The 27,894-nt window shown below is 42.1% G+C and overlaps 1 protein-coding gene across 2 annotated transcripts in view; it reads left to right on the top strand.

The window, feature by feature from the left end:
• Positions 1 to 235: 235 nt before the first annotated feature.
• zfpm2a (zinc finger protein, FOG family member 2a) overlaps positions 236 to 27,894 on the top strand; it is a 157,933-nt gene continuing 130,274 nt past the window's right edge. For both annotated transcript variants that reach the window (XM_055041891.1, XM_055041890.1), the window contains exon 1: positions 236 to 713. In XM_055041891.1, coding sequence (XP_054897866.1) covers positions 674 to 713 — 40 coding nt within the window. In that variant the 5' untranslated portion in view covers positions 236 to 673. The remainder of the gene's footprint in view (positions 714 to 27,894) is intronic.

The following is a 27,894-nucleotide window of genomic DNA, read 5'->3' as shown; positions in this document are numbered from 1 at the left end:
GACTAATTAGCGGAGGCGCCCACTAATTAATAAGAGGGGAGCGAAAGTGATTGAGGATCACATGAAGTTCACGACGCCGCGCGGCTACGGTGCCCGGGGAGGAACAAACCTTATCTTCAAACAAAAGCGCGAAACGTTTTCACCTCCCCAGTCAGTCCGTGCGGATCGCGGCGAAGCGCAGGAGAGAGAGAGAGAGAGGTGGAGGGGGGGAGGAGGAGGAGGAGAAAAAGAGGAAGAGTGCAGGAGTAGGGAAGGGAAGGAGGGAGGGAGGGCGTGTGGACGCGCGTTTGTGTGTTAGAGCGAGCGAGAGAGGGAGAGAGAGGACGCGCGTGCGTGTTTGCGTGTTACTGTGTGTGCGCGAGGGAGAGAAAGTCAGAGCCGGAGCCAGAGAGACGAGAAAGATAAAGGAAAAGACAGACGGAACGATAGACTTGCGCGTTTTGAAAAAAAAAAAAGTGCCGGGTCCCCCTTCTCCTTCTCCTTCTTCTACTTCTTCTTCTGCCTTTATAGTTTCCAGCAGACAACAACAAACAACAACCCCCCCCCTCCTTAAAAAAAACAAAAACAGCCCCTCACTACCACCGACCCCTCCAAAGAACCGACCGCTTGGATGAAGCAAAACCTATCGGTCTGTCAGTCCTACACCTGGATTCAGTGAGCAGCCGCAGCAGGCATGTCCCGAAGGAAGCAGAGCAACCCGCGGCAGATCAAACGTAAGTTTCCTCTCTTTGCCTCTTTATTAAACGGGATGTTTTTAGCCGAACGGCGGGGCAACAACCAAGAAAAAATAAATAAAAAAATTTAAAAAATTAAAAATTGATTCTGACGCCAGGAGCGCGCGCCCGGACCGCCGCCGTGTTCCGCTCGCCTATCGAGGGGCTTCCTGTCGCTCGACCTCCGCGCTGCGATTGTTGTCTTTTACCACTATTATTATTATTAATAATAATAATAATTAATATTTTTTTAAACGACCACAGCTGAATCTGATTGTTTGACTGAGAACTTCCTGCAAAGTTGCAGAGGGGGTTAAAAAAAACATTAAAAAAAGAAAAGAAAAGCGGACTTATTTACTTAATTTATAGTTGCGTTAATTCTGAAGTGCGCCACTTTCAGTCCTGTAATAAAGCAATTGAAACTGTAGGCCTGAAACAGTGAGACTAACTTGAAAAAGTCATCGTTTTCCCACGTCGACATCAAGTGTGTGTTTGCAACACACACTCTTACACAGAAGCTGCACGCCGTGGTGTTTTTCACCTTCTTCCCCCCCTTCTGATGCACACACCGCCTGTCAGGTGTGTGTGTGGGTGTGTGTGTGTGTGTGTGCAGCTCAAGTACATGTGGCGTTTGTAGTTGATTTTAAATGTATTTAAAATACACTGTACACAATTGTTGCACCCAGTTGTAGATCACACACTTTCCTGAAATTGTTTTAAAAATGGATGCATCTTCTATTTGTAATTTTTTCCATGCAGTTTGAAAGGAATTAGAGCATAGGGTTATGACCTGCATGGTCATGTTCAGGTTAGTTTCTTTTCTTTTCTTTCTTTTAATTTTTTTTTAATTTATAGCTTTGAAACAACTTAAGAGAATCAGGATGATTTTCTGCCGCCTGCAGATGAGGCAGAAATACATGGTGTCGTAAACGCAACTGTTTTAGCTGTCATCTCAAGTGTGTGTGTGGGCGTGTGCATGTGCTGTGTGTGTGTGTGTGTTCGGTGTGACAGCTGTATGTTGGTTCTGAAGGAGGTTAGAAAGGGCGGATTGTTTGTTGCGTTTGTGATGTGGAAGAGCGTTTTGATGATCTGTTGAGCTTAAAACGTTTTATTGAGCGAAATGTTTCGTGGCACGTATGTAAGTGTGTTTGTGTGTGTGTGTGTGTGTTTGCATAAATAAATTAATGTGCCTGTTGGTGCACAAGAGTGGTTTTCTTTACTTATTTTGGTGACCAATGACAATTTCGTGCAGCTTGTTTTAATTTCATTTGTAAAATTTTCTAGAATTTTAGAGATTCTAGAAAATTAAAGACAGTTTGTTTAAATTATCTTTCTTTTAGTTCAATCTATTGTTGCAATTGTTTGACATATATATATATTTTAGAAAAATTAAGCTTTTTTCTTCTTTTTTTTTTTTTTTTTTTTACTTTTTCTCCTAGGCCTTTTAAATAGCTTCATGCCCAGTACACTTCAAAAACTAACTGGAGAGGAAAAAAAAACAAAAAAAAGACTTGATTCAGGATTTCTGCTCAGTGTTCATGTTTCCGTCAGCATTCACCTTAAAGCCAAAACAATGTGTGACGTGACAGCGGGCCCTCTGGTGTTTAGACCAATCCCGTCGGTGCCTCCAGATGCGTCGTCGTCGTGGTCGCGAAAGCGAACCCAACTCTGGAGTTTTGCTTTCGTCACTTTGACCCGGCCTGCATTAGCATGTCGCATGTAAGATCTTGTTTTTGTATGTCGCCTGGTGGTGTGTGGTTGGATAACCGAGCAGCACTTGGAAGAAGAAAGGTCACCAGGAGCCTAGATCCTCGTTCCCGCTCCGGGAACTCCGGAGGACAAAATAAAAAAATTTAAAAAAAGCACAGAGAAAAGAAAATAAAGGCAGAGGAGGCAATACACAGAAAGTCAGGCACAGACAGTCATTCTAAAGGACAAAAAGGTTGTTGGGCGCAGCCCCCCCCCCACATCACCTCCACCCTTCTCTTTTTCCTCCCACCATCCTGCATACATTGGACCGTTATCTAAAATTGTGATTTATGCAGTATTTTAATATTTTGCTTATTCTTTCCCCTTGGGTGCTCTCTGAGCGGCGATAAAAAGGCGATGCTGAAAGAGCGCCATTAATTTGCTCCGATGACTGAGGAGATAAGGCCAGATAATGGGAAAGATAAGCAGAGGAGATATACCATCAGAAACCCGATTATTACCATTAAAATTCCAGCCCAGCAATCTGCAGCTGGCTGATAATTCCTTCTCCGTTTCCACCACTTTGGATGATAAGGCAAAAAATAGTCACTCAGTGCTCCTTGATTAGGCTGCCTGGATATCCCGATAATACAGTGATAAATTATGTATTTTCCTCCTTGTTTTTTTTCTTTCTTTTCCCCCTTCTGAAATGCTTCATCTGATTTTTATATATATTTATTTATAAATATAAATCCCCCCCTTTCTGGGTGCCATCCTTGTTGTTTGTTTTTTTTGGGGCGGGGGGGTTTCTCGCAGAAAGAAAGAACCCATTCACTTTTATTGTAATAAGAGTTTGATAGAAAGAGGAGATAGCGGTGGAGGTGTTTTTGTGTGGGAGCACATATCAATGTTATCAACTCATCTCCCTGGGCCAGCTGCTGGCTGCTGTTGTTTTTAGCCTTATCACCCTGTGCCAATATGCCAATAAATTGCCCAGATTGTTCGTCATTTCAAATGTGAGGGCTGGAGGGATTCAGGAGAAATTGACAGGAATGATGAAAATATCGCTGATGCTCAGCAGAGTGCGATTAGCTGATGTAATATGATGGGCGAATTCCACCAAGCTCCCCTCCATCCCCTCTTCACTCCCCTCGCTCCTCCCCTCAGCCGCCCCCGCCCGCCTCGCCTCGGCTTCTGGTGGAGGCCATACCTCCACTCGCAGTGAGAGAAGGAACATTTTGATGCTTAATAGGAAAGAAAGATACGGGCGGGCCGAATTGAAACCGGGACCCCTCGGAGTAATTTTTCTGTAAAATTGCCCCCCAAAGTTTTGCGTCGTGTAAAGAGGGGTGTGTGGGGCAGCGGGTGGTATATAGATGATGTAGGGGGAGCGAGCCTTGGCCAGTGTTTATGGCGACACATTGAAGCACCCCCCTCGGAGGCTGGGCGCCGACATCCGATGTCAAATGTGCTTATTAAACTGACTTAGTGCTCTCCCCCGTTTACTGTTGTCTCCGCTTTATAGACCATCTGAGAATTCATGTTGCATCCTGCGGCTCTTTTACCCGCCATTGTGGAAAATCAAACACCAGACTGTGGTGATTACTGTAAGTTTGTACTGGGCCTGGGCGGCCGGGTGCACAGGTTCCCACAGCTCACCATTCGGTCATATTGTCAAAATGTCAAGTCTTACAGCTGTACACACCGCTGTGTACAACAAGAACGTGTCATCCTGATTCAAAATGGTTCTTATGTTTGAAAAATTGCCAGTCACCATTTTTAATTTTTTCATACATAAAGGAAAATGTTGGGGTGAAATGTGCTAAACTCAGTAGTAGTTTTCTGCTCCCTCTTTAATAAATTTTAAATACCAGCTGATATTAGCTGACTGGTTAGTCAGGCTATGTGCTCAGGCTGAATCTGCAGTGAGCTACTTAGTTGACAGACCGCTGCTAGCTGTCAAAAATTTATGAAAAAACCCCCCAAAAACTGAAGAGAACATCTTAATAAATGATGCATGGCACTCCTTAAGTTTTCACACAATGGCTTTATGTTTTGTTTCACATTTTTTCTGTTTTCTAATTGAGGGAGAAATGTGCTTGCTTTCGTTCAACCAGCTGATTAGTAGAACTGTGAGATATGAGATATTTTGGTAATAATTGGATATAAAATAAACAAAGGGTCCGTATAGTTAGGCCTGTCGATAAACGATAAGTCAATTAATCGTATGATAAGTTAAAACTATCGACCTCATTTTAATTATCGGCTATATCGTGTCATTTCTTACTGTTGATGACACTGAATGAAAAAAGGCTCAACTCCGGTGCTCTCCACTGACCCTCCCTTCCTTATTTCCTTAGTGTAATGCCCAGCGCGCGCTGCACAATCTTATGTCGCAGATTGTCGACTCATTATCAAATCCTGAGACACATTAGCCGACAGAAAGCCTAGTTATAACGGTTTGATCGAACCATGTTGTGTCCAACAATGGACACAAAATATTAAGTCCAGTTCACTAATTTTGAAGCCAGGCATTAATCTATTTCTTACTACAATCTACCTGCAATGCATGTGGCTAGTGTCAGTCCTGACTGAATGAAATCAATATAACCTATTTATGTCACGTTAATGAAGAACAGCTGAAAAGTTGCCGGGTTTTCTGGTAGAAATTTCGCTCCACCTCCTCCCCTCGTTATTTATATTTTATTTGCACGAACTGTTGAATAAACATTCATGTTGTTTCCGATGTCTGCTGGACTTCGGGTAGCACCGTGTCAGCTGTTCGGGATTTCCTCCATGTTTCCCCTCAGAAAGCAGGAGGGGAATCCGCGCTTTCTGATTGGCTACTGGTCACATTCAACAGGCTGCATTAAGTCTGGGCAAATCCTTGATTTAGATCAGAGCGGCCACAACGATCTACTGTAACACACAAGTGACAATCTGAGAACGAATAACGTTCTCAGATTGTCGTTCGGGGGAAAAAAATCCTGTAGTTTGAACTATTGCATCAGGCAGTCGGATTCTTCTCTATTTAAATCTAATTACTGAAGGGCAATATACTGCATTCAACTCTTTTGGTTGAATGCAGTATTTATTTCCACTTTGGCTTTATGTTTAGTTTTTATTCATGTACATTTATTGTTAATGGAGAATGAGAATCTATTTTATTTTTGGTTTTGGTTGTTTTATTTATTTTGTGTATCAGTCCCAGTGTTAAATGTTCTTTTGAAAGTAAAGTATATCTATCTTTGGCAGGAAACTGCATGTATTATTACGTAATAAATCAGTGCATAAAGGTCTTCAAACAATATTATTGTTTATCGCAATAATTTTTTGAGACATACGCCCAGCAAAATCTGTTATAGTGACAGGCCTGCGTATAGTCAATAATAACATCAAAGTTATTGTTTAAGTTTCACATATTCCTAAACTTCTGGCCTTTTGGTGAGTTTGTCTAATTTACATATATAATGTGCGTCACTTGTTGAAGTAAACTTTTCAGTAATATTCTACTTGTTTGGAACGGCTCTGCAGATGTTGAAGAGGTGCTGATCTGAGATCAGATGCCGGTTAAAAAAAGCTGTAAAATAGCCCTTTAAAACACATTGTTTTATTTAATCAGCTGTAGAATATGCAGACAGTGAAGGCTACTGTGCTTGTTTCTGAGTCTCAAATTTCCAGAATTTGATAGAAAAGAAAAAGGACAACAACAAAAAAAAAAAAATCAGAATTTCAGTCAGGCAAATTGTGAAAATTTTTGCAGAGGCAAATTAAATAGATGATCAGATATCTGGCTCATGTCATGTCCAGGAAAAGCTCTCAGGAGAAAAAGCAACACTCAATTTCATGTTCTGTTTTCCAACTACTGCTAACTTCCTTTGTACGTGTTGACCTTTCAGCCAACACTTCATGTGTGTATCCTTGAAAAAAAAAAAAAAAAAAGACAACAGATGTCTTTTCTTCCTTCATCCAGTCATTGTGAACCTGAACCACAGCTGAGCAGGGCGCTCGGCTCCAGCTTAATGTCTGCTTTTTATCACACCAACCATTTTTTCCATCTCTGCTCCACAGTTAATCTCTCCAACTCCTTAGCATACGGCCACTTTATGTAACGTCAGCATACTGTTTATCATATCAGGTGACATTTCTATCTTGGAGGGGCATTTATCAGAGGCAGATTACACTAGTAAGGGATAAGGGGAGTGTTTACAGAATTGACTGCCAACATCCTGTATCTGAATGTGAGTGTGTGTGTGTGTTGTGTGTGCTCGAGTATACATTGGTGCGTGCGCGACGAGCATGTGCTTACGGGTTTTAGCAGAGCCGTCGGAGCTGTTAGCTTGATGTGCTTTACGTGTGTGTTTTTTCTCGCTTTGACTTCTCATCCGCTTTTTTTTTTTTCCCTTTTTCCTCCAACTTAGCTCAGCTTTGCTTCGTATGCCGAGAAGCTGCGTACGCGCCGCGTTTCACCCTTGGCCCGCCGAACGCTGGCAGCCCAAAGCAGTCAGATGTTTCGGGGGTGTAGGAATCAAAAAAAAAAAAAAAAGATGGAAAAAAAAAGAAAACCTTCGCGTGCCAGCTTCCCTGTATATTTAAGGGTCCTCCTTTCATTTGGGTGACAATCACGGCGCGTCTCTCGTGTTTCTGTCGTCGATTTCTGTCAGCAGAAGAATGGTCGTTGAATGCCAACTTTCCCTCAAACATCTGTTCCTTGCCAATAACAGCTTGTGCCGTTGCCTCGTCTTAGCTGAAGGATCCCCAATTGCCTCCTCACTTTTGACACAAAACAACAATACAGATGAATGTCATCTCCTTTCATTGTGTGTGTGTTTTTTTTTTTTTTGCGTCTTTATTTTGTGTCTAAAACAGAGCAGTATTTTATTTTTGTTTTGTATATGGTCTTTGTGCCTCCCTGTCTGTGATTGGTTCCTCTATTCCAGACTCCAAAGCTATAGGGGGAGGATTGCGCGGCAGCTGCTGCTTCCTTTCTGTTTGAGACGGCGGTGCCTTCGATGAGCTGGGGGCCGATGCGCTGCCTCCCTCCCCGATCCCCGTCCCCTCAGCCTGCGGTGCCCTGGGCAGCGGCGGGAGACGTGGGCAGGGGTTGCCACAAAGGTGGAGGTCACTTCCTCTCCCAGGCTTCCTCTTTATCTTCCTTTTTCCTGAATTCCTCTGCTATTATTCCAATAACCGCTGGTTCAAGCCGCTGCCATTGTGTTTTCATTTCATTCGTGGGGCTGGATCTGTCACCGCTCTGGATAAAAATGTAAATTTTTGAAACGTGTCCGAGACAAAACTGAAGCCCCGGAAAGGCCTTTCAGTGCAGCCGGGATTAGGCTTGTTACTTATATGGAGTTGAAAAGAAAAAACATATTCTGATGGTTTAAAGTCAGCTTTTAATGGCCTCCTGAAGAGAGTGCAGAAAGGCAGGGTGTGCCCCTCCCAACCTGTTGCTGCACACCACCAATCAGCTGGCTAATGAATGCCACTCCATTTTTTTCCACCTTATATCATATCCTTGTGTTTTACTTATGCATTTATTAGTTTGCTTTATTAATTTACAGTTTGATATGAACATGCCACATGTTGACATAAGCAAAGTTTTGAATATAAAAAGTAGTGAAAAGAAAACATCTTCCCTTTCTCTACATAGTCAGTTGACTTTGTCATAAGCAATTAAAAATCAATCAACCATCCAAAGAGATATATCAAAACTGACAATGTGTGTCTATGAAGGCACCTAAAATCACGGCATGTTTATGCAATATGATCAAATTCACTTTTTAAGCAGTCTTAAAGTCCCATTTTGCTAGCATCCCAGAGAGAGTGTAGAAATGCAGGGTGTGCCCCTCCCAACCTGTTGCTGCACACCGCCGATCAGCTGGCCCGCAAACGCGGCTCCTTTTTCTGGAAGCATTTCCGTCTCGCTTCCTATCTCGTAGCATATTCATCCAATGTTATCAAATCTCACATAGATCTGCCTTTTCAATTTTGCCACAGTTTGTTCGTGGAGCGCGTTCCTCCTTGTGTTTGTTCAGATTTCAGATCGCCGATGCCCACCGAGCCCCGGGAAACAATTGACTTTCAGTCCGCTTTAAGTTAATAGCCTTGTCTCCTCCTCGTTCCGATCAATATTGGTATTAATTAATCAGCATTATCAGGCGCGGGATCTAGTTCCATTTGTTGTTACATCAGCAAAATATCAATAGAGAAAGTGGACTCCCCTGATCGTCATGGCAACTTCATCTCTCAGGTCAAAGAGAGTTTATCTTATCTCGCCGCTGAGAGTGGCAAACTGCTCAGGAATCTAGTTTGGACTCAAAGATCATTGATTTAAGCTTTTTTTTTCTGCCTCTCTCAACCCCAGCTTGTTGTGTTAGTAGGGAAAGGGATGGGGGCAAAAACAACAACAAAAAAGAGAAAAGAAGGCGGCGTTTTAATCGCAACTGAGATGTGAGATTTAAATATTGATGTCTGAAGGCCATCACAGCAAAGAGGGCCTCTGGTCTCGCTGTTGTTCAAGTACGTCCTTTTAAGACCCAGACAAAGCTCTGATTATCAGAGGTGTCACCGTTGAGTACGTCTGTATAGCCCACAGAGTGGGACTGCTGGAGGAGGAGGGGGGGCGTCAGTTTCCTGTTAACGCAGCGCTCTGCACATCCTGGCATTTCTACAGGCCTCTCTGCATGTTCGCTCCGATGATGGAATCGTGCTTAGAAACATCCGGACACTTTCAGTAATTGATTTGTGTGACATGGGGTTCTGCCAGTTTTGATGCTTTATTTTATTTATTTTATGTATGAGAATATCAAAACACAATGTAACTTCAGTCATTTTGCAAATGAATAGTAACAAAACAAAAACTCTTAATGGGGTCAGGGTGCAAGGGTGTAACATAACAAAAGTGCAACGCAAGCATTGTGGAAGACCTGAGTGTCACATTTTTGAGCAACGTTTGTGCTGCAAAATGTTTTGCTTTTACCTTTTTGAGATGGAAAAAAAAAAGGTTTTTTCCAGGTCATCACCTGCCACCTCATTCGATTCAGAAAGATGAAATGAAACTGGTGGTTCTAAATTGCTGTCACTGGAAGCAATAAATCATTTAATCACATGATAAATTAAAACAAATTCAATAATTTTCGTGTGCATGATTTATCATTTCTTCTGGGACATTTTATCGTCCAGCTTCATCCTGCATGTGCTTGTTCACTGGGCTGATTGACCTTCGCTGACCTCTGGAAATGTTTATTGATATCTTTAAAAAGATACATGAACTTTTTTGGCTGCACACATGTTTGACACAAATTTGGTTTGATTTGAAGGTCAACAGACTTCACTCAAGTTTCATCTTCAATACATCCTGCAAATTAGCAGGTGGTTGTTAGAATCTCAGCTGACTTGTTTCCTTCTCTTTTTTTAAACACATAGAAGTGTTTAAAAATGCCAAAAGAGAAAATTTGCAAAAGTTGCAACAATAGAGTAAGAATCCTTTGCTATCTTCCATGCGGGTTTGGAAGTTCGTTTTTCGTCGCTTTTTTTGCCTATTGGAAATGCAAGTAAGTCCTGTGCTGACCTCCTTTTTTTTGTGTGCAGGAGACACAGAAAGTTGATTATAAATTTCCTCCAGCCAGGCCCTATAAATTACAGAGCAGAGTGTCCAGCTCTCATGGGAAAGTAGGCCTGGTGTGAACTACCCAGGTGCAGTGGTTGGGATCTACCTCGCCGTACTACCGAATGTTCCTCCGGGCTGGAGCAGAGAGCACGGGTACTGCCTATGTGTGTGCATTTTTTTTTCTTTCCTCTTCTTTTTTTGCCTCCGGGACACAATTGCCTCATTTAACATTCTCTATTTGGCCTCTGCCAAGAGGGGAAATAGCCAGGGTGAGAGAGAGAGAGGCCGCCACACATCATGAATTCTTCTTTCATTTAACTTGCACAGTCCCTTTTCACCTTGGTGATGCGCACGGATCAGGAATGAAGATATTGCTCAATTAAGGGGGATTTCTGAGGTGGCTCCTGAGGTATTGCAGTTATTTTTGTGCCACGCCAAGGTTCTGATGTATCATGGATATGGATATTGAGTTCACCGCATCCGCGTGGCGCTTTGACATCCTCGGCGGCCCAGAAGAGAAGCAGCTCGGCGCCCAGCAACAGGAAACTCGCCTTCATGTTCGCCCGAATAAAGTCCAGGGGTAGAAATGTGTCAGTCTCCCTCTACAGGGTTATAAATAACTTGTGTGTGTGTCTATTCAGACCCGTTTTTTGTTTCTTTCAATCGAATTAGCTACAGATGATCAAAACATTTTCATGGAATCTGTCAAAGCTGATATTAGGGTTTTGACTGAATCTTGGATGAGAAGGACCGCATTGGGGAAAGATGACTCACAGCTTGCAGCAGGCGTTGTCACGTTGCGTTCTCGGCATTGTGCAATATAAATATCGGCTGATGTTTGACTCAACAAGAAAGGTGAATTTGATCATATTTTCTGGAGAAATAAAAAAATAAATAAAAGGCCGGGGTTAGGACGGGGGCTTTCCGAGCTGGAGAGTAGCTTGGCACTTCCAGAGAGTGATGGCCTAATAGCTGTTCAGTCGAAATCTCCGGCTTGGCAGGAATTACCGAGGCTGTATCTCTGGGGGCGCGGCGAGACGCGGAACTTTTGCGGCGGGGTTGAGACGCGCCCGGCGTTGCGGTTCAGGGATAGTTGGCAGCCCGAGGATTAAGCAACAAGCCTTTCACTTCGATTTGTTCATCAGCATTTTCCTGCCAGACAAACGCCACAAAACGCACACCGTCTTAAAGGTTCGCCGGAAAATCACTAATGACAGAGCTTTGTACACAGATAAACAATTTCTGTCAAATGCGTTGGGGAAATTATAAAGCAACTCGGGAAACACGCTAATGCTTTAAAGAGGCTGTGTTTAGATTTGCACCAGTGCAAAGCCGGCAAAGCTGTTGACAGCACAGCTTACCCCCGTGATGCGATCAGAGGCCGCATCTGCCTGCGTGTGATTAGCGAGAGCGCGAACGGCGACGCACATGTATACAAACCGAGACGATGCTCAAGTGGAAACAGGTTGATGAGGATTGATTATATGTATTGCAAATTGCACAAATCGCTGATTAGATTTAGGTTGAGTGAGCGCACCACTGGGCGAGCCACAAAAGGCCGGGATGTGTCGTGCGGAGCACGTCTTCTTCTTTTTATTGTCTTAAAGCGGGCTTTGTGAAGTGACACAGTAAACACCAGGAGAGAAATGCAGCCGCTATTATTTCACATTCAGCCCATTTTCTTTGTCTGTGGGAGTCGGCGTGTGTGTGTGTGTTTGTATTTCAGAGAATGCTTATCTGGTAATTACTAAAAACTGTTGACACTGAGCAAGTGCTGTAGCCAACTAAAATGCCTTTTTGTCTTATGATATCAGATTGGATTTTTATCTGAGGTTCATGCAATCGTGCATCCCTGAAAAGCAAAGATAACCGCCTCAAACTCCTTATTTCTAGCATGAGTGTAGAATTAAGAGGCTCGTTTAAAAGAAAAAAAGGGGGTGGGGGAGTCATTACATCTGCTGCTCATATTTTTTCTAAAACACACATAATCTCTCTCTCTCTCTCACTCTCTCTCTCTCTCTCTCTCCGTCCCTATATATATATATATATATATATATATATATATATATATATATATATATATATATATATATATAATATATATATATATAATATTCATATTTTCCTTTCTGGTTGAGTATTAGGATGTGTCTGTGAATCTTATGTTTGACCATAATCAAGTTCTTTTTAAGCCTCAGAAACAGGATAACAACTGGGTCAGATGATAAGCCCGGGCAAAAACGGACGGGGGAGGGGGGGTGCGGGGTGAAAAAAAACTCCTGTGATAGACGAAGAGAAAATCTGATTGATTGATGTCTGCTGGATTTGCCACCATCACAAGCCAGCTGACAGTTAGTTTGGGATCGGATGATTTTGCTCTTAAGATTGGGGTTGAGGGGGAGCTAGGCAAATATGAAGGACACAAAGGTCAATGGCTTCCCTCCTCCTCTCCGTATCTATCTCTCCCGCGCAATAGCTTGCTTTGACAAACTCTAATATGTTGCTAAGCTTTGTGGCGGCGGGACACATGGTCATAGTTTGTACTGTAATATCCTATAGGGGTAATCTCACAAGGCAATGATTGAAAGTGCTGGAAGAACCGGGTGCTCGCAGGGACCCGTTGACATCATCAGCTGCTGTGGACTGGCACATGTCTGCCGACTTGTTTGAGCCGTGTTTTTCCCCCTCGGGACCGAGTAAGTTAAACAACAGCATCGACTCAAAGGGAATCTGTTATTGTAAGCAGGATCTGATAAGACGTTGCCACATTACGAGTTTGTGTAGCAAAGAGGGGCAAAAGTGGAATCTCTAGCGAGTGCGGTTTGGGGGAACGTGGAACTGTGACAAAGAGTGATTGGAGGCATATTGTAAATAAACACCCAAGTCTTTTGCGGCTCGCTCGTGGTGTCTTGAGAAAGATGTTCCATGCTAGATTTCAGCTGTTATTGGTGCTGCTCTGGAGTTGACCCTCTCTGGCTAAATAACAGTGTTGCCAGGGTAAAATTAAACCAAAGTAAACTCTTGAAAGATGCTTATTTTCCCTCTCCTTGAGCAGAACAAGCTGTAATATTTCCACTGCTTGCCATTTTGTTCCTTTAACCAGTGTTTATATTCAGTAACACAGGGCTTTAGGGGTAGGAGTAGTGATGATACGTCCAGCTCACAAGACAAAATTGTGGTATTCTTGTGATTTCACAACAAAATAAAAGTTTCATGAGTTTTATGTTGATAACCTTTCAACATTTTGGCTGTGGAACTAAATTCAGGGAAAATAATCATACATAGCTCAATGGCTAGCACTGCTGCCTTGCAGCAAGAAGGTCCGGGGCTCAAATAGCAGCATGTTTTCTTGTGCATATGTGGGTTCTCTCGGGCACTCTGACTTCTACCCACAGTCCTAAAACAAGACTGTCAGGTTAACTGCTCTCCAAATTTTTCTTAGTTTGTGTATGTGCATGTTTGGTTGTCCAAACATGCACATTTATGTGTTGCCCTGTGAAGGACTGGCAACTTGTCCATGATGTACACTTTCTATGGCACAATGACCGCTGGCACTATCTCCCCGTGACCCAATTTAATGATTTGAAAATCAACTAAATCCATAATATGGAATAAACACCTGATACGTTTACAGTGGTTCCCCTCTTATTGAAAGTTCAGTGATCTCGGATTTACCTAATAGCAGATTTTTCTGTGGAATGTTGTGTCAATTTTGCCTTTCCACTCATTTATCTTGGAGCTAAAATACTCAACAAAAAAAAATCAGCTTTTGTAACCTTTTCCTTGGCACTGATTGGCTCTACCGTTAAGGAAGAGCCAATGGAAACCACCTCTGCTGAGATGGTTTCCATTGTTAGTATTATTTCATGTAAAAGTATATTCTTTGTTTTAACTATTAAAACATTTTGCTATATGCCTTTTTAGAAAGGGTCTCAAGTATATATGGAACTATTCATAAGTGGCTGTGGTTCATACGTTTAGCCATTTCCAAACAACTTTTTTTTCTGCTTTGCAGCACCTATTTTAGTGACATTTTACTACTTTATGCACGTCTAGCATTTTCCCTGGAATCTCAATTAAAAGTCTAAAAAATATAATACCCATAGCTTTCCAACAAAATTTCTAAATCCTCTCTATATATCTATATTGGTCTTTGAGAACTAGCCTGATACATCCTTTCGTGTTATAAAAATGACTGTGAATTATTCTTTCAGTTTATTACTGATGGCGAATGGTTAGCTGCTCGTCTTTATACTGCTATATCTTCTCTGTTGAACTCTGAAAGTATTTGTTTTCTACCAAGAACACAAAATGGTGCCACATAAATTATGTAAAAGAACTCGAAGCTTCTTCAGTGTTTTTGTACCTGCATATATTTTTTTTATGGATGAAATATTAGCATATGTTGGAAATATAACAGCAGACCAACTTAGGAGCTCTTTCCTTGTTTACTTCAAAATAAGAGTCTCAAGCACATTTACTGCACTGTCAGCTTGAAAAGAGACAAAGTCACAAACTGGACAGACAGAACTTTAATGAGACATGTCACTCTGTTTTGATATCAAAAGATTTTATGGAATTGAGCTGGATACAAAAAAAACATTATAGAATAAACAACAAGGTGTCCTCACTGATGTCTGATGTTAAATAGGTTTTCCTAAGAGAGCCTGTTCATAACAGACATGTCCATTAGCTTTGTCTGGGAGCTGCTTTAAAGATCAAGGTCTTACTTGTAATGAAGTGGAAATGCAAATGCAAGTGAAATTCAAACTACTGTGGATCGCTTGTTTTAATCAAGTTTTCACAAGAAAAAAAAAAGAAGAAATGCAGCCTCCATTCACAGCCTCTAACCAAACAATAAAAAAAAAGGATAATCCGGAGACAATTCCCATCCAAATAGAACCGGACATCATTTAGGGGAAGAGACAACAACTCTTTGTTTGTTTGAAGTGGTTGATATGACAACCTCCTTGTCAAAGACTCGGGGCGAATAAAAGGGATTTGTAATTACTGTAATTATCTCTTATATATTTTCACCTAATGATGTCCATTAAAATGCCCGGGACTTCATCACAGGCCGCTTCACTGTAGGTTGGCGTACACTCATAATACGGCATGTTACATTACACAGAGCACAAGTAATGAACTTCTTTCATCAGAGATGTTTATCGCGCTGCACTTCTGGGGGGAAAAAAAGCCAATGTACTTGAGCTTTTTGTTACAGCTGGATTATAACAATTCTCATAGTTCCCACTTATCTTTCACATTTTCTCCACATGTGATATCAACCCAATTGGCTTCATGTCTAAACAGGACGGCTGCCCCTAATCTCGGCCGCTGTTCGTTTCATGTAAAACATCTCATTTTGTGGCTTAGGCTTGTGGCGGTCCTTATCGTTACATAATTCGCTGCCCTCAACGTGATTTTCTTTGTGGCAATTTATTTAAATTCCCCCATGTTTATATATTTTCTGTCTCCTTTCATTCACAATGATTGCCTTTTTCTGTAAGTTCAAAAGACTCATCTCGGAGACTTTTGGTAACTCCATAGATACGAGTTGGGAGGGGGACGAGCGGAGCCATTTTGTTGGAGAGCAGACGAAGGAGGAGTTTTAGCACGTGTCCATCTGTGACTTGAGGCGTTAATCTAAAAGGCTGAACTAACTCCGTCTGAGGGACAGATATAGCCCCCTTTTACCATCCTCACCTCACCAGGTACAGCGTTTGGGAGATCTTGGCTGAATAAATGTGTCACCGTTCTGCTTCTGCGCTAAGGCCCCTTGGTCCCTTGCATGTGGCTTCGCTCCTGTGGACGCTTTTGGTCTTTGTCTGCTACCTATCAGCCTATCAGCAGTGTCTCTGAAGCCCAGTTGTATAATGCACCGTTTATGGCTTTGTGGGAGAGAGATGGCGGTTGGGCGGCGGAATAGCTCCAGGCCTTCCCTTCAGTGAGTGGATTAACGGCGGCCCGCTTTAGCGCTCTCAACCGCGGTGTGAAATCGGCCCTGCTTCGGCGCCGCCGATCAGGCTGCCTTTCTCTCTCTCTTTCTCTATCTCTCTCCCTTTTCCTTTCCATCTCTCTGTCTCCTCACCTCATGCAAAGCCTCTCCCAGCCATCTGTGAAATGTGGAAACTCTGTGTCTAAGTTGAGTTCAGATCCCATCCCCTCCGTCAAGCTGAGGCCAGCAAGCAAATGGGCAGGCAGTCGGCAGAGGGGCTTTGCAGGGGAGGAGGAGGAAAGGAAGGAGAGAGATGATGAGGCGGAGGAGGGTGGTGGTGGCGGCGGCGGTGATGGTGGGGGATCAGCTCACTGATGTCGTGCCGCGTGTGCAGGAACCCTGCCTATTCTCCGCGGGCGAGTTGGAGGAGGGTCCAGGCCTGGGTGCCGGCCGAGAGATCTCTGGTTCCTGCTTGCAGGTCCAAATCCCCCCTGTGTGTGTGTGTGTGTGTGTCTGTGCGGAGGCGAGGCGGTGGCACAGCTCCCCCTGAGCCCCTGCCCAGTCCTTTGAAGATAAGATGGTGATACAGACTCCCTTTCGGTACGAAGCGAACCGACCGTCTTTGTGCGACACACATGCCTGTCTCCGCCGGAGCCTGCAGCCGAAACACCTATGGTCTTTACTGAAACGAATCGGCTTCATGGCCTCTGGTCAAATTAGATTATGAATGGGTGACAAAATTCTAGATCATATGTTTAGGATATTCGGGGTTTTTTCCACCATTTTCATGCTGATAACGTTGAGTTGTGCTTTGGCTGGTTCTGTATTTCCATTCGATTTCCCTCCACTGAGAAGAATCAACTCTTCATTTTACACCCGCTACTCACTCCCATTTTCCATGGCAACTAGTTGTCATCTTAACTCGGCTGATTTCTCTACCATCTCCCCTCTATTGCTCTTAATCATGACAGTTTTTTAAACATGCCTCCCCTCTGCATTTAAAAGCATATTTTGTGGCACTCACAGGCCAATTCTCCCACTTCTGGCTCTCCGCAACAGCTTTTCAAAAGAGCGTCCGTGGTAATCAGGCTTTTGAATTATGAACTCAACATTCCCTCTTCTTTCTTTCTTTCTTTCTTTCTTTTTTTTTCTCCTTCTAGCCTGTGGCTTTGGGGGTTCAGATCCGTGCATAATGTCTGGTGATTGCGCGGCATTATGGTGGTTTTGGAAAGCCAGGGGTTTGAGGTCCAGCCACGCATCATCTTTCCGCAGACAATGTGGATCTGTGCGTCTCTCTGAGCTCATCAGGGATGGGGCGTTGATTGCTTTTTGATTCCCCTCCAACGTGGACGAGGTCCTGCATACATCAACTAATTAGAACGTACTTAGAGCATGTGTATGTGACAGACCCCACACTTCTCATCAGATCCTCAGCCCAAGTGCACTAACCACTCTCACCAAAAGGCTTTACTCGATTCAAAAGAAAAACAGCTCAGTGGCGGGGCGCGGATGTGATGGCTGGGGTGCGTGGGATGGGAACTGATGTCAGGGAGAAGTAAAACACTACGACTGAAAGGAAAATGGATAAATGACACGGATAAAGACATAATGCCACCAAACAGATTCCTTCTGTTTTTGCTTTAGCTAAACTGTAGAACGGGAACAAAAATCACTTGATGAAGAAGACTAAAAGCTCAGTAGAAAAAGACTAAAAGCTCAGTAGAAGAAGGCTTAAAGCTCAGTTGCATCCTGATCCAAAGAAATTCAAGAATCTCTCAGGTTTTAGGTCCTCAGCTGACCATGTTTTCTTAAACACTTCACTTGGAGAAAACGTGGAACAGTGGTGAAGCTTCTCAGGACATTTGTTCTTGAAATTAATTCAAGAAAACAACAAAGATTCATCCAGGAGGTCACAAAAGGACCAAGAACGCATAAAGCAATCGAGCAATGTATTTTACTTGATTGCTTTATGAAACCTGGAATGAGAATGTCTGGTTTTCAGTTTACCATTCACAAACTATTTCATGCAAAAGAAGAATCTTCCAAAGCACGCTAGCAGTTCTGTCTCTGGATAGCTGAAACCCCCCCAAAAAACTCTTAAGTTTAGACTTTCCTTGTCAAACTCTCAATTTCATGCCCACTACTTGTCAATGCGCAGCCATTTTTGGGTTATAGCTTCACTACTACTTGCTAAAAGTATCTTATTGAAGTATTTTTGCACAGGACAGAGTCAGGATGCTACAACTTGTTGGATTATCAATAACATTAAAGTGTGACCAACAAAAAAAAACAGCAACAAAAGAAATGTGTAAGGGTGCAAATACTTTGGGATGGAACATCAGAGAACATCTCATTTCAGGTCGTTTCAGAACGCCTTCATAAGTCAGCCCCCGGGACCTTATTTCTGTTTCTTTGCCTTGTGAACGCGCACACACAGAAACTCACTGAATGTCCTACCTTCATGCTATGATCTGCAGAAGGTATTGGGGTGTTGCTATATATTTCATAAAGGCATTCTATTACACCCCTGTGGCTCGTAGGTAACAGCACACTGTGGTCTGGTCCTCAGGCAGCGGAGAATAAAGTGTAAGACGTGGCGCTGGAACAGGAATCTAACTGCTGTTTCTGGGGCTAATCTTGACTTGGATCTTAATTCCAATAAAGAGTTATATATTTATATATATATAATTTTTTTTTCTCAAAGCGTAAGCCAAGCAAGAACACTCCACTCTGTGTTTTCAGCAGGTGTGCTTTATTCAATATCATTTCAGATAAGAGGCGTAATCCCGTGGAGGAGGCCATGGTGATGTATATTGACCAGCTCAGTGATAGCGACGCGGCGCACCACTACCGTGCGCAAGTAGTAAATAACGATTTGTGTCAGCGGCTCAATCAGGTGCTGAGGATTATGGAATTCCGTCCTCATTGTTGTCAGCTTCCAACTTTATCGTAAGATGTGGGAATATTTAAATGGGTCACGACTCGGGGAAAGGGAAGATACAGCAGCATAGAAAACTGCAACCACAAACTTCGGCGTGTTTTATAACCATTTTATGTATTAAAATGTGACAGAGTGACTAGGCCTGTCGTAATAAGCAATTAATCAATTAATTGCATAATAGATAGCTCAATAATTTCCAATTTCATGCTTTATCTTCATGTATCTCTCTCTTTCTACCAAAAACTGAATGACTGAACTAATCAGTTCAGTCATTCAGGCTCAACTAGCCCATTTTTTTGAAGGACAATTTTGTTTGGAGACTTTTATAATGAATTTTATTTCTATTATTTTGTTAATTTATTTTGGATATTTAAAATGTGTTACACTCCCAGTGTTTAATGTTTGTTAAAATTTAACGTTCATTTATCTTTGGGAATGTGTTCTTGCACTATTATGCCATTACTATTAGATCACTTGAAAATCGCCTCATGCAAGACTTTTGTTCATATCAATAACTTTTGTAAAAATTTATCATCCAGGGAAATTTGTTGTCATCTCAGGCCTAAGAGTGACAAAGTGGTAAAGTGGAGGGTTTCCCTATTTTAATTAAAGTCTGGAAACACTGGTGTACATTTATATTCATCCCTCGCTGCTTCGATCTCTCCACATTAAATCCAGTGGAACCAATTTCCTTCAGAAGTTGCTTAAATAATAAGAAGTGACTAATTTAATCCCAGCATAAACAGAGCTGTTGAATGAAGTTCTCAGATGTTTGTTGGACAAGATTACCGAGTGAACAGAATCACAAAGAGCACAGGAAACACTGGACAGGTCAAAATTGTGACTTTGTAGCGTTAAGAGTCATAGCGTTAAGAGTCTATGAGTCAGTTCTACTTAACTGACTCATAGATCACACAGTGTGAAGTTTTACACCTGGAAACACCATCTGTGCAGTGAAGCACGGTGGCGGCGGAATCATTCTGGGCAGTGACAGGGTCAGAGTTAATGGCTGGCTCGTAGAAGCTAAAGGAAAATCCTGGAGGAAACCCAGTTGAAAGCCAAAAACAGACTTTAAACTACATATAAATCCAGATGGAAACTGGTGTGCATAGATGCACAGCACGAAAGTAGTCTATTTTACTATTTGATAATAAATATTGAATATTGAAGCCTTTGATTAGAGACATACTTTAGCTATGAAGTCATTCACCAGTCATTTGCAAATGCCATAAACCACCCCCACATAAAACATGTCAAGTAGCCAGGGGAGTCCAAACTTTTTGTCACATGGGTCAAAATGGGTCAAAATCATCAAGTTAAAAGTAGGTTTCTCAAGAGCTAACTCCACAAAACATTGCCAATTTTCTTTACCGGCCCGACAACGCAATTTGTTTGTAGAAAATCAATCTTTAGACCAAAACCTGAAAAGCTGTTTTGCACATCTGCCTCATTAAAAGAAGAGGATTCAGTTTGCTAATTCTTTGGGACTTATTTTGGAAAAAAGGAAAAAGAAAAACAAAAACTTTTTCTCTATTTTCAGCACAAGAAAGGGAACTGGGTGACTCTCTCTATGAAAACAGCAGCTGCATTTGTTCAGATTATTTAAATTAATTAAATGCAGATTTGGGTGCATTAAATTCTCTTTAGAGTAAAAGTCTTTGGATAAATGTAGTCAGATTTACTATGAACTTAAGGACAATTCAAAATCTGGTTATTAAAAATGAATGTTTTGTGTTGTGCCTGACTTCTGTTTGGTTAGAAAATCATTCCAGGGACCACAAATGACCTCAGGTCACGCCAGAAAGCTGAACTATTCTTAAACTGAGTATTTCAGCTTCCAAAGCTTAAACTTTCTCTTTAATAACTTAAATAGATCCCAAAAAAAAAAAAAAAAAAAAAAAAAAATCAATGAATTGGCAAAATTTTCCCCAATTGTCCAGAGTTATGTTCCATTGAAAAGTCAAAAAGTACTGAACTGTGACTGGGCCCTAATCCACTCTGGTGTGTTATCTGTAACATTCTTATGTGTTTAAAATATCTGACTTAATAAGGTCTTTCATAAAATAAAAAACAGTTGAGAGTTACGCTCAGTTCCACTGAGGAGAAACAAATTCTGATGCTTCCAAAGCTTCTCTTACTTCTCGAGGCAAGCTAATGCATTAGCATTTGGCTAATGTTGAAAGAGTCCCTATAAATAATCCATTCGTTTTGTTTCATGTTGAGATCAAAATTGCGCCAATGTATCAAGAACAGACGTCAATAAAAGTGTGCAGAATCCACAATGGCTATTGTCGGACTTTTAACCGCAGCTTTAGTGGGAAGTGATTCGTATCTGTGCCACCTCCCTTCTTCCCAGACAGGATTGTTGCAGAGTTGCTGGAGCTCCAGCGGTGAGTCGGGTCGCTCGGGTCAGTACCGCACCGCTAACAGTCTCACCTTTCAGAGTGACTTCCATCAGTGCAGAGCAGCCCCTCTTTTGCTCCCACATGCTTCATTTCATCAGGGTTTCTTTTATCTTGACCGGCCAGGCCCGCGACCCCTGAGCACTGATAGTCCGACGCGACTGCCACAAAGCGTTACCGGGGCATTGTGGAGAGTCAGACAGAACCTAACCGGGTTAAGTTTTCTCTTCCGTTTTAAGTTTGTGCCGGCGTGTGAGTCAAGCTGACCCGGACGTGTGTTTCTGCGCAAAACGGTTCGGGTGTGAAACCTTCAAACAGAGTTAACCGTAAGCAGGACCTGACTCAGAAAGGCATTTTTATATGTTTGAAGCGTGTTTTTCAGACATATGGGATGGCAAAAGGTTCGGCGGAGGTTTTTACATCTAATTCTGAAACACAGAAGCCCTGATTACGCTCTGAAATTTCCAGTTTCCATGAACCATGAGTGTGTTTACTTTTCTCTGCATGCCAGAGGAGAAATAAAATGCTCTCGGTTTCCTGTACAGATGGGCATGAAAGGAAGCACCGAGACTTCTTTTAGCCCTTTCTCCGGTGTCGCCCCTCTCTACCGCTCAGGTAGTCTCTGGCATATGACTGCTGTTTGAAGTCAGCACAAGTCGGCAATATTTGCTTTTCAGCAATCCTCGCCCACTCCGTGTCTCTTTTTGAAAATGTGACTCGTTTCGCAGCCTCTATCGGTTCACCCTCTAAGAAAGAAATGGCTCAAATTAGCTGCTTGGTTCAGTCAGGCCTTTTCTGTACGAGGGGTTTTGGTTCATTTGTTGTGACAGGGTGATGGGTGATGGACGGCTCTGGGTGGAGGGGAACAGGGAGTGTTGGAGAGTGAGAGAAGCTAGGCGGGGTACGTTAGGGAGTGGCGGGCCCCGGTTCAGACCTGCTGGGGTGCGATCTCACCAGAGAAGTAAGGCTTGGCCAATCTTAGGCACCCTTCCCTGAAAAGCAAGTGACAGAAGGTGACAGAGAGGGAGATTAGGCAGAGCGTTTGTCAAAGACAAAGAAAAGGGAGGGAAAGGTACAAGTTTTTTTTTAAATCTTTTATCTTTTCTAATTAGAGGTGGACTGAAACATCAATTTGGCTGACTTATAAGGACAATAAGAAAAACATTTCTTTTTTTCTGATGAAGGAGCAAACCATCGATGTACACTACCTGGTCATGCTAACAACACTCTTCAGTGTTGACGTAATTACCAGTGGAGGAAGACACAGCTTTTTTTTTTTCCAATATCATGAGTCAAATACATGTGAGATGATGTTTAAAGGGGCGGTGTTACGTTTTCCAGCCACATAAGTAACTGTCAGCTTCAGCTGTTATGAAAATGCTGCATTTTACTGAACGGTAAATTGTCACTGAAGTTATCGCAATAAGCAATAATATTGTTGTTCTGAGATGATTTTCAAGTAACATAATGGTAGTGGCATAATAACGCAAGTAGATTCTCACAAAGTTCAATTAACTTAAATTTGTAATAAACATCTAACTCTGGAACTGGAAGACATTATAAATATCCAACATGAATCAGCAAAGCAGCGGAAACAACAAATACAATGGACACTGAACATTTTCTCCTCAAAAAATTGTTAGTTGAGACCAATCTACCAGACTGAAGACTTTTATCACCAGATTTTGGTAAATAGAGACACGTAAGAGAGAATCAAATAATCATGCAAATGGAAATTATCAAACTAATTTATCACATGATTGAATTGATTAAATGAATACATTAAAAAAAAAACATAGAAGAAATTTGATTTTGCATCTTAGCTGTGTTCTTGAACTATTAGGCAAGAACACAAATTGTGGATATAAATTGTGTTATAGCTATAATTTCACCTTGAAATTGGCCTCTGTTTTCTTTAAGAACCTCTGACATCGCCCCACCATAACCCTGAGCACATCATCAGAACAATGCTCCTCCATGATGTTCACAGGTGCTCTTACGAGCTCAGCAGGCGTGAATTTCCACTAGGTGTTAATTGCTGCTGCCGCTAGTCTGAAGGAGCTGAGTGGAGGAATTGTAGGGCAGGGACGCTCAGTGGGATGGGAGCTCGGCTGTGGACTAAAGCTTTGGATTCATGGACACCTTGTTGTATGAGCAGACGCTTAGGCACCCCCAATGAATTATTTAAAGCAACTTTCAGGTGTGTGTTGGATAAGGAAATGACGTTATAACATGATGTAAAACTCAAGGAAATCAAGTTTTTGTAAAATGGAGAGCTAGGCTTCAGGATATGTTGGGTATTTTGTTACTTCCCTATTTTGCACTTTTAAAGGGTCGTTTTAGAACCAACTTTTGAAGGAATAACAAACCACCCAGAAGTAATTTGTTCCCGCTTTGGGGCCGTTTTGTCAGCCTGGCAACTTAAATCTGCGTTGGCTCAAGCAGCTAACAGGAAGGCAGCAAAGTTGATCTCAGACAGACAGACAGAACTGCGTCTGTCCCGGACCAGGCCACTTTTGAAACTTTTGGCAGAAAATGACAAATCTCAGTCATGGTTAGAGTTTGCGATTTGTACAACTGTTTGTAGCTGGCAATGCTATTGAAGTTGGTTCTGTTGTGTTCCTGCTGAAACAGGGAAACCCTTTTTGTTTTTACAGTCACTTTCTCACACATACAGTGTGACATCATCTCTGCTCCCAGTGTAAATCGTCATTGGCTGCTCAAAGCTGGAAGGCTTGACAAAAACATTTGAACATTGTTAATCACAGAGAAATTGTACCTGGCATCTGCATTGACAGGTCAAAAATTTGAACTGAGCACCAAACTCTCATTGGTGCGTATTTACTTATAATGTATACTAAATTAATTTAATGATGCAGAAATTGCTGCACCTCTCTGGACCGCCACCCCTTTCAGTGTAATGCCGCATGATTTAAGGAGGTGACGTTATACCTTCTCCCAAAATACCATCCAGCACGAGTGCATGTTTTGCTGCTTTGGCTGCTATTTTTAATGGCATTATTCAAGAGGGAGTGCGCCAGAGCTGCTCCTTTTTCCCTCGTGGAGGTGTGTGAGCGCGTGTGTTTGTGTGTGGGTGGGTTGGAAAGGAGGCTGCGAAGCAGGCTGAGACCCCGGCGTTATCAGCGCCAGATGCACGTTGACTTCAGAGTTTCAATGGAAGGTAAAGAGAGAGGGGAGGGAAATTAATGAGAGCCATAAAACCAGCAGGATAAATAATTAGCCAACTGGTTCCGAGATCCGTCCCCTCCTTTTCGTTCGCCGCTTCAAATAAAGCCTCCTCGCAAAGTTTTGCTTTGTCAAAACTGCGAGTCGATGCCTGTAGTTGCATCTGTATGCGGGCTCATTTGCATTTTTTGACTTTTCTTTTATTTCTTAGACTTCAGCTGCTAGTATTTTTGCTGTGTCCACCTGTCTTTTTTTTATTTTTTATTTTTTGTTTGTGTGTCATTGTGTACACGAGTGACACGTTTCTCTGTCCTCCCACTGATAATTGACTGGACCGGCGCCTCCTTCCACCCTGCGCCACATAGATGGACACGGAAAAAAAAAAGGTTTTGAAGATGCTCATAAATCATCTGGAGTGTCACTTTTGTGTCCAATTTTTTTTTTTTTTTTTGCTTCGAATAGTAATTATTGTAATGGGGGCTTGTTTACTCAAGACTTTGCTTTGCACAGACAGCAGAACCTACTGCGTTTTAAACTGCATGTTTGTCCAACAAGTGATGTCACTTCCCTGAGCCGTTTACCACTTTCCTTTAACCCCCCTCCATCCCACCGTCAGGATCAAAGCTAATTTTTGCTGCATTAGAGGACACTTTGTGCCAGTGTGCTGATCTGGAGTGTTTACATGCGGTTCAGTCCCTGAGGATTTTGTATTATTGTTGTCCCACTGTATGGAGCACAGCCACTCGCATTGTTCTAATACACCAAGCAGTAGATTTGGAGGGAAAAAAAAAAAAAGAGAGAAAAGGGGAAAAAAAGCTGAGCAATCACAGAAAGACTTACCCTATCCTGCAGTCTTTTGATCGCTATTCATATGTCTGCACTAAGTAATCTTCCCCCCTAATCTCATTCACAGATATAAATAAACAAGCAGTGCTCTAAATGACACGAGAGCACACGAGTGAACATCCGGGGGGATTATGGTAATTTTCTGGATAAATAGGAGTGTTTAAAAATGGGGGAAGTAAAATTGTTGTTTTTAAAAATGGGTTCCGACTCCATGAACCCGGAGACAGCAGATAGTGTACGAATGAACTGACTCAATAATGGATGAAGTGGCATCTGACTTTATCTAAATATGACTTTTTAAAGGCAGGTTTGGATATATAATCATGAGGTGCTTACTGGTTATATGGCATACAAAGGTTTCAAAATGAATGTTATTTTTAATTGGATGCCTGAAAAAGAGCCAGTCTGAGTTTTCTCCAGCTCTGTGGAACATATAGTAACTATACCCCCTCCCCACCTGTTGCTGTACATTGACAGAAAAAAGCTAATTTAATGTTTGGAAAAATCTCCTGTTGTGATATCAACCCCACTACTCGTATTAAGTTAATGTTTTTTAGTTTTTTGTTTTTTTTAACTAAATGAAAAAACATTTAGTGGTGATAAGTTTCCTGTTGCCAACTCATAGTAAGAAATGTAGCTTCTGGCTGTACCAAACTTTCTTTCTTTTTAGTAATTTCAACCCCCTTTTCTAGGATTTCCTGGTGATTCTGACTATAAAGATGGACTCTTTATAGTTAAAAAGTTTTGGTTTGGTTTTAACCCCCCAGTTCAATTGGAGGCCTGCAAGCAAAACCAGTAAAACATGAATATTAGTAACTTTTTGTAGCTTATGTCGCAGCAAAGTGCATTTTTCTACAGACTTTCATGTGGAGGTCTGAATAGTTTAAAGACATAACAGTGTTACTAAGTTGGTAACAATGAGTAAATTATGGGAAGCATGTTTCTGAATACTGCATATTTGCATACTGCAATCTAGCTTCCAATTCTACCTACATACTTGTGTTATGAAAAGAAGAAAAACTTATTATAGTAAATAAATAAGTAAACTCCTGCTATGTAATTATGAAGTCAAAATTTCCTTTAAGTGACATTTGCTATATTTTTATAACTGAAGGTGACATAGTTTCCTGATTGTGCTGTAAAATACCACATGATACTGTCCCTTCAAGTTTGCAGTACTGTGAACATGTAATATCAGCAAATGCCTAGCAATGCAGACATAGGTTCAGAAACTGCTACTAACACAATCAACAAAACACCGTGCCGATCAACGTTCCCACAATGCCAATTGATTCTTCGGGTTTTGGCCTTTTATTTAATCTTCTCTCACTTGACATTTGCTAAGTCAGAAATCAATTATGTCTTCTCTTCAAATGAAAGGCAAAAAAGCGTGTCTTTAAAGTCAGCCTAGCTCGCCTTTGACACGGTGTATTACAAAGGGAAAGGAAAATCACACTGCATACCTGATCCATAAAAATAAAAAAAAAACCTTTGAAATGGATTGCTGGGTGCGATCCAGTCTGGCACAAGTCATGGCATTGATGGCACAGCCTCTGGGTGTAGGGATGCTTGGCCCTGGACAAGGCGGTTGCTGGGCCCCGTATCAGTGGGCATGGGCCCATCCTCCGGGAGCTCCTAAGCCATGCTGTCTGAAGAAGAACTGATGAGGTTGGCAGCACATGTGGGCAATGTTGCAATTTTTTTTAAAGTTTTTTTTTTTTACTTCTGTTGAACGCGGAACCCGATGTTATCATCTTTAGTTGCTACAGCGGCAAACCGGCCGAGACGGCTTTCCAAAACAAAAACTTTGACTCTTTTATTATTCATCCCGTCCACACCAGTTGCAGACCAGTTCCCTTTTTAACCCTCGATGTGATGAGCGCACATTCTGCAAGTCAGGAAGCTGACAGCTGGAGGAAGTTTTCAGAAATGGTCGATAATCCACCGAGAGGTTCGGGGGCAAAGAAACTTCCATCTTTGATGAGATGTTGAAAGGAGTGCATTCCACTGTTGGCTTGGCAGAACGGCAGACATGGCCGCGGGGCGGGGAGGGGTGGGTTCCGACCAGGGATTGAACCGTTTTAATAGGGCTCACCCAGAGTCGACGAGAGTGCCGAACGCACTAAACCAGAGGTGTGAGCTGGGGCTGCCGGTACATATCTTTTGTCTTTCATTATCTTTATTTCCTTATTATTTTAAATGGCCGGTGTGTGCATGTGTGAGTGTTTTTTCTTCTTCTTCTCTAGAAGCTTTTTTGATATCCATTTAGATTGGGGCTTCATTAAAAAACCTCAGACAATGGAGTGACTTCTAATTAAGAAGCACCGCATCTGGCCCCTGGCACCCTATCCCGTTGTTCCATCTATTTTGCTGGGGAGAATTCATTTGTTTCTTAATTAAGAAAAACACCAATAGCGTGAAAAATCTGCTTATGGTACCTGAATCCTAATTAGCTAAATAGTGAGGGGAAGGGGAAATCACATTCCAGTAGCCCTAGAAATGAACTCAGAGCTGATAAAAATGAACTAACTAGCCTTGCATAAATCCAAGCTGTGGGAGAAAGTGTA

Source organism: Poeciliopsis prolifica, unplaced genomic scaffold, assembly GCF_027474105.1.
Source record: "Poeciliopsis prolifica strain line A6 unplaced genomic scaffold, Auburn_PproV2 SCAFFOLD017, whole genome shotgun sequence".
Classification (NCBI taxonomy): domain Eukaryota; kingdom Metazoa; phylum Chordata; class Actinopteri; order Cyprinodontiformes; family Poeciliidae; genus Poeciliopsis; species Poeciliopsis prolifica.
Note: the sequence above shows the minus strand (reverse complement) of the source record. Positions and strands in the feature narration are given on the sequence as shown.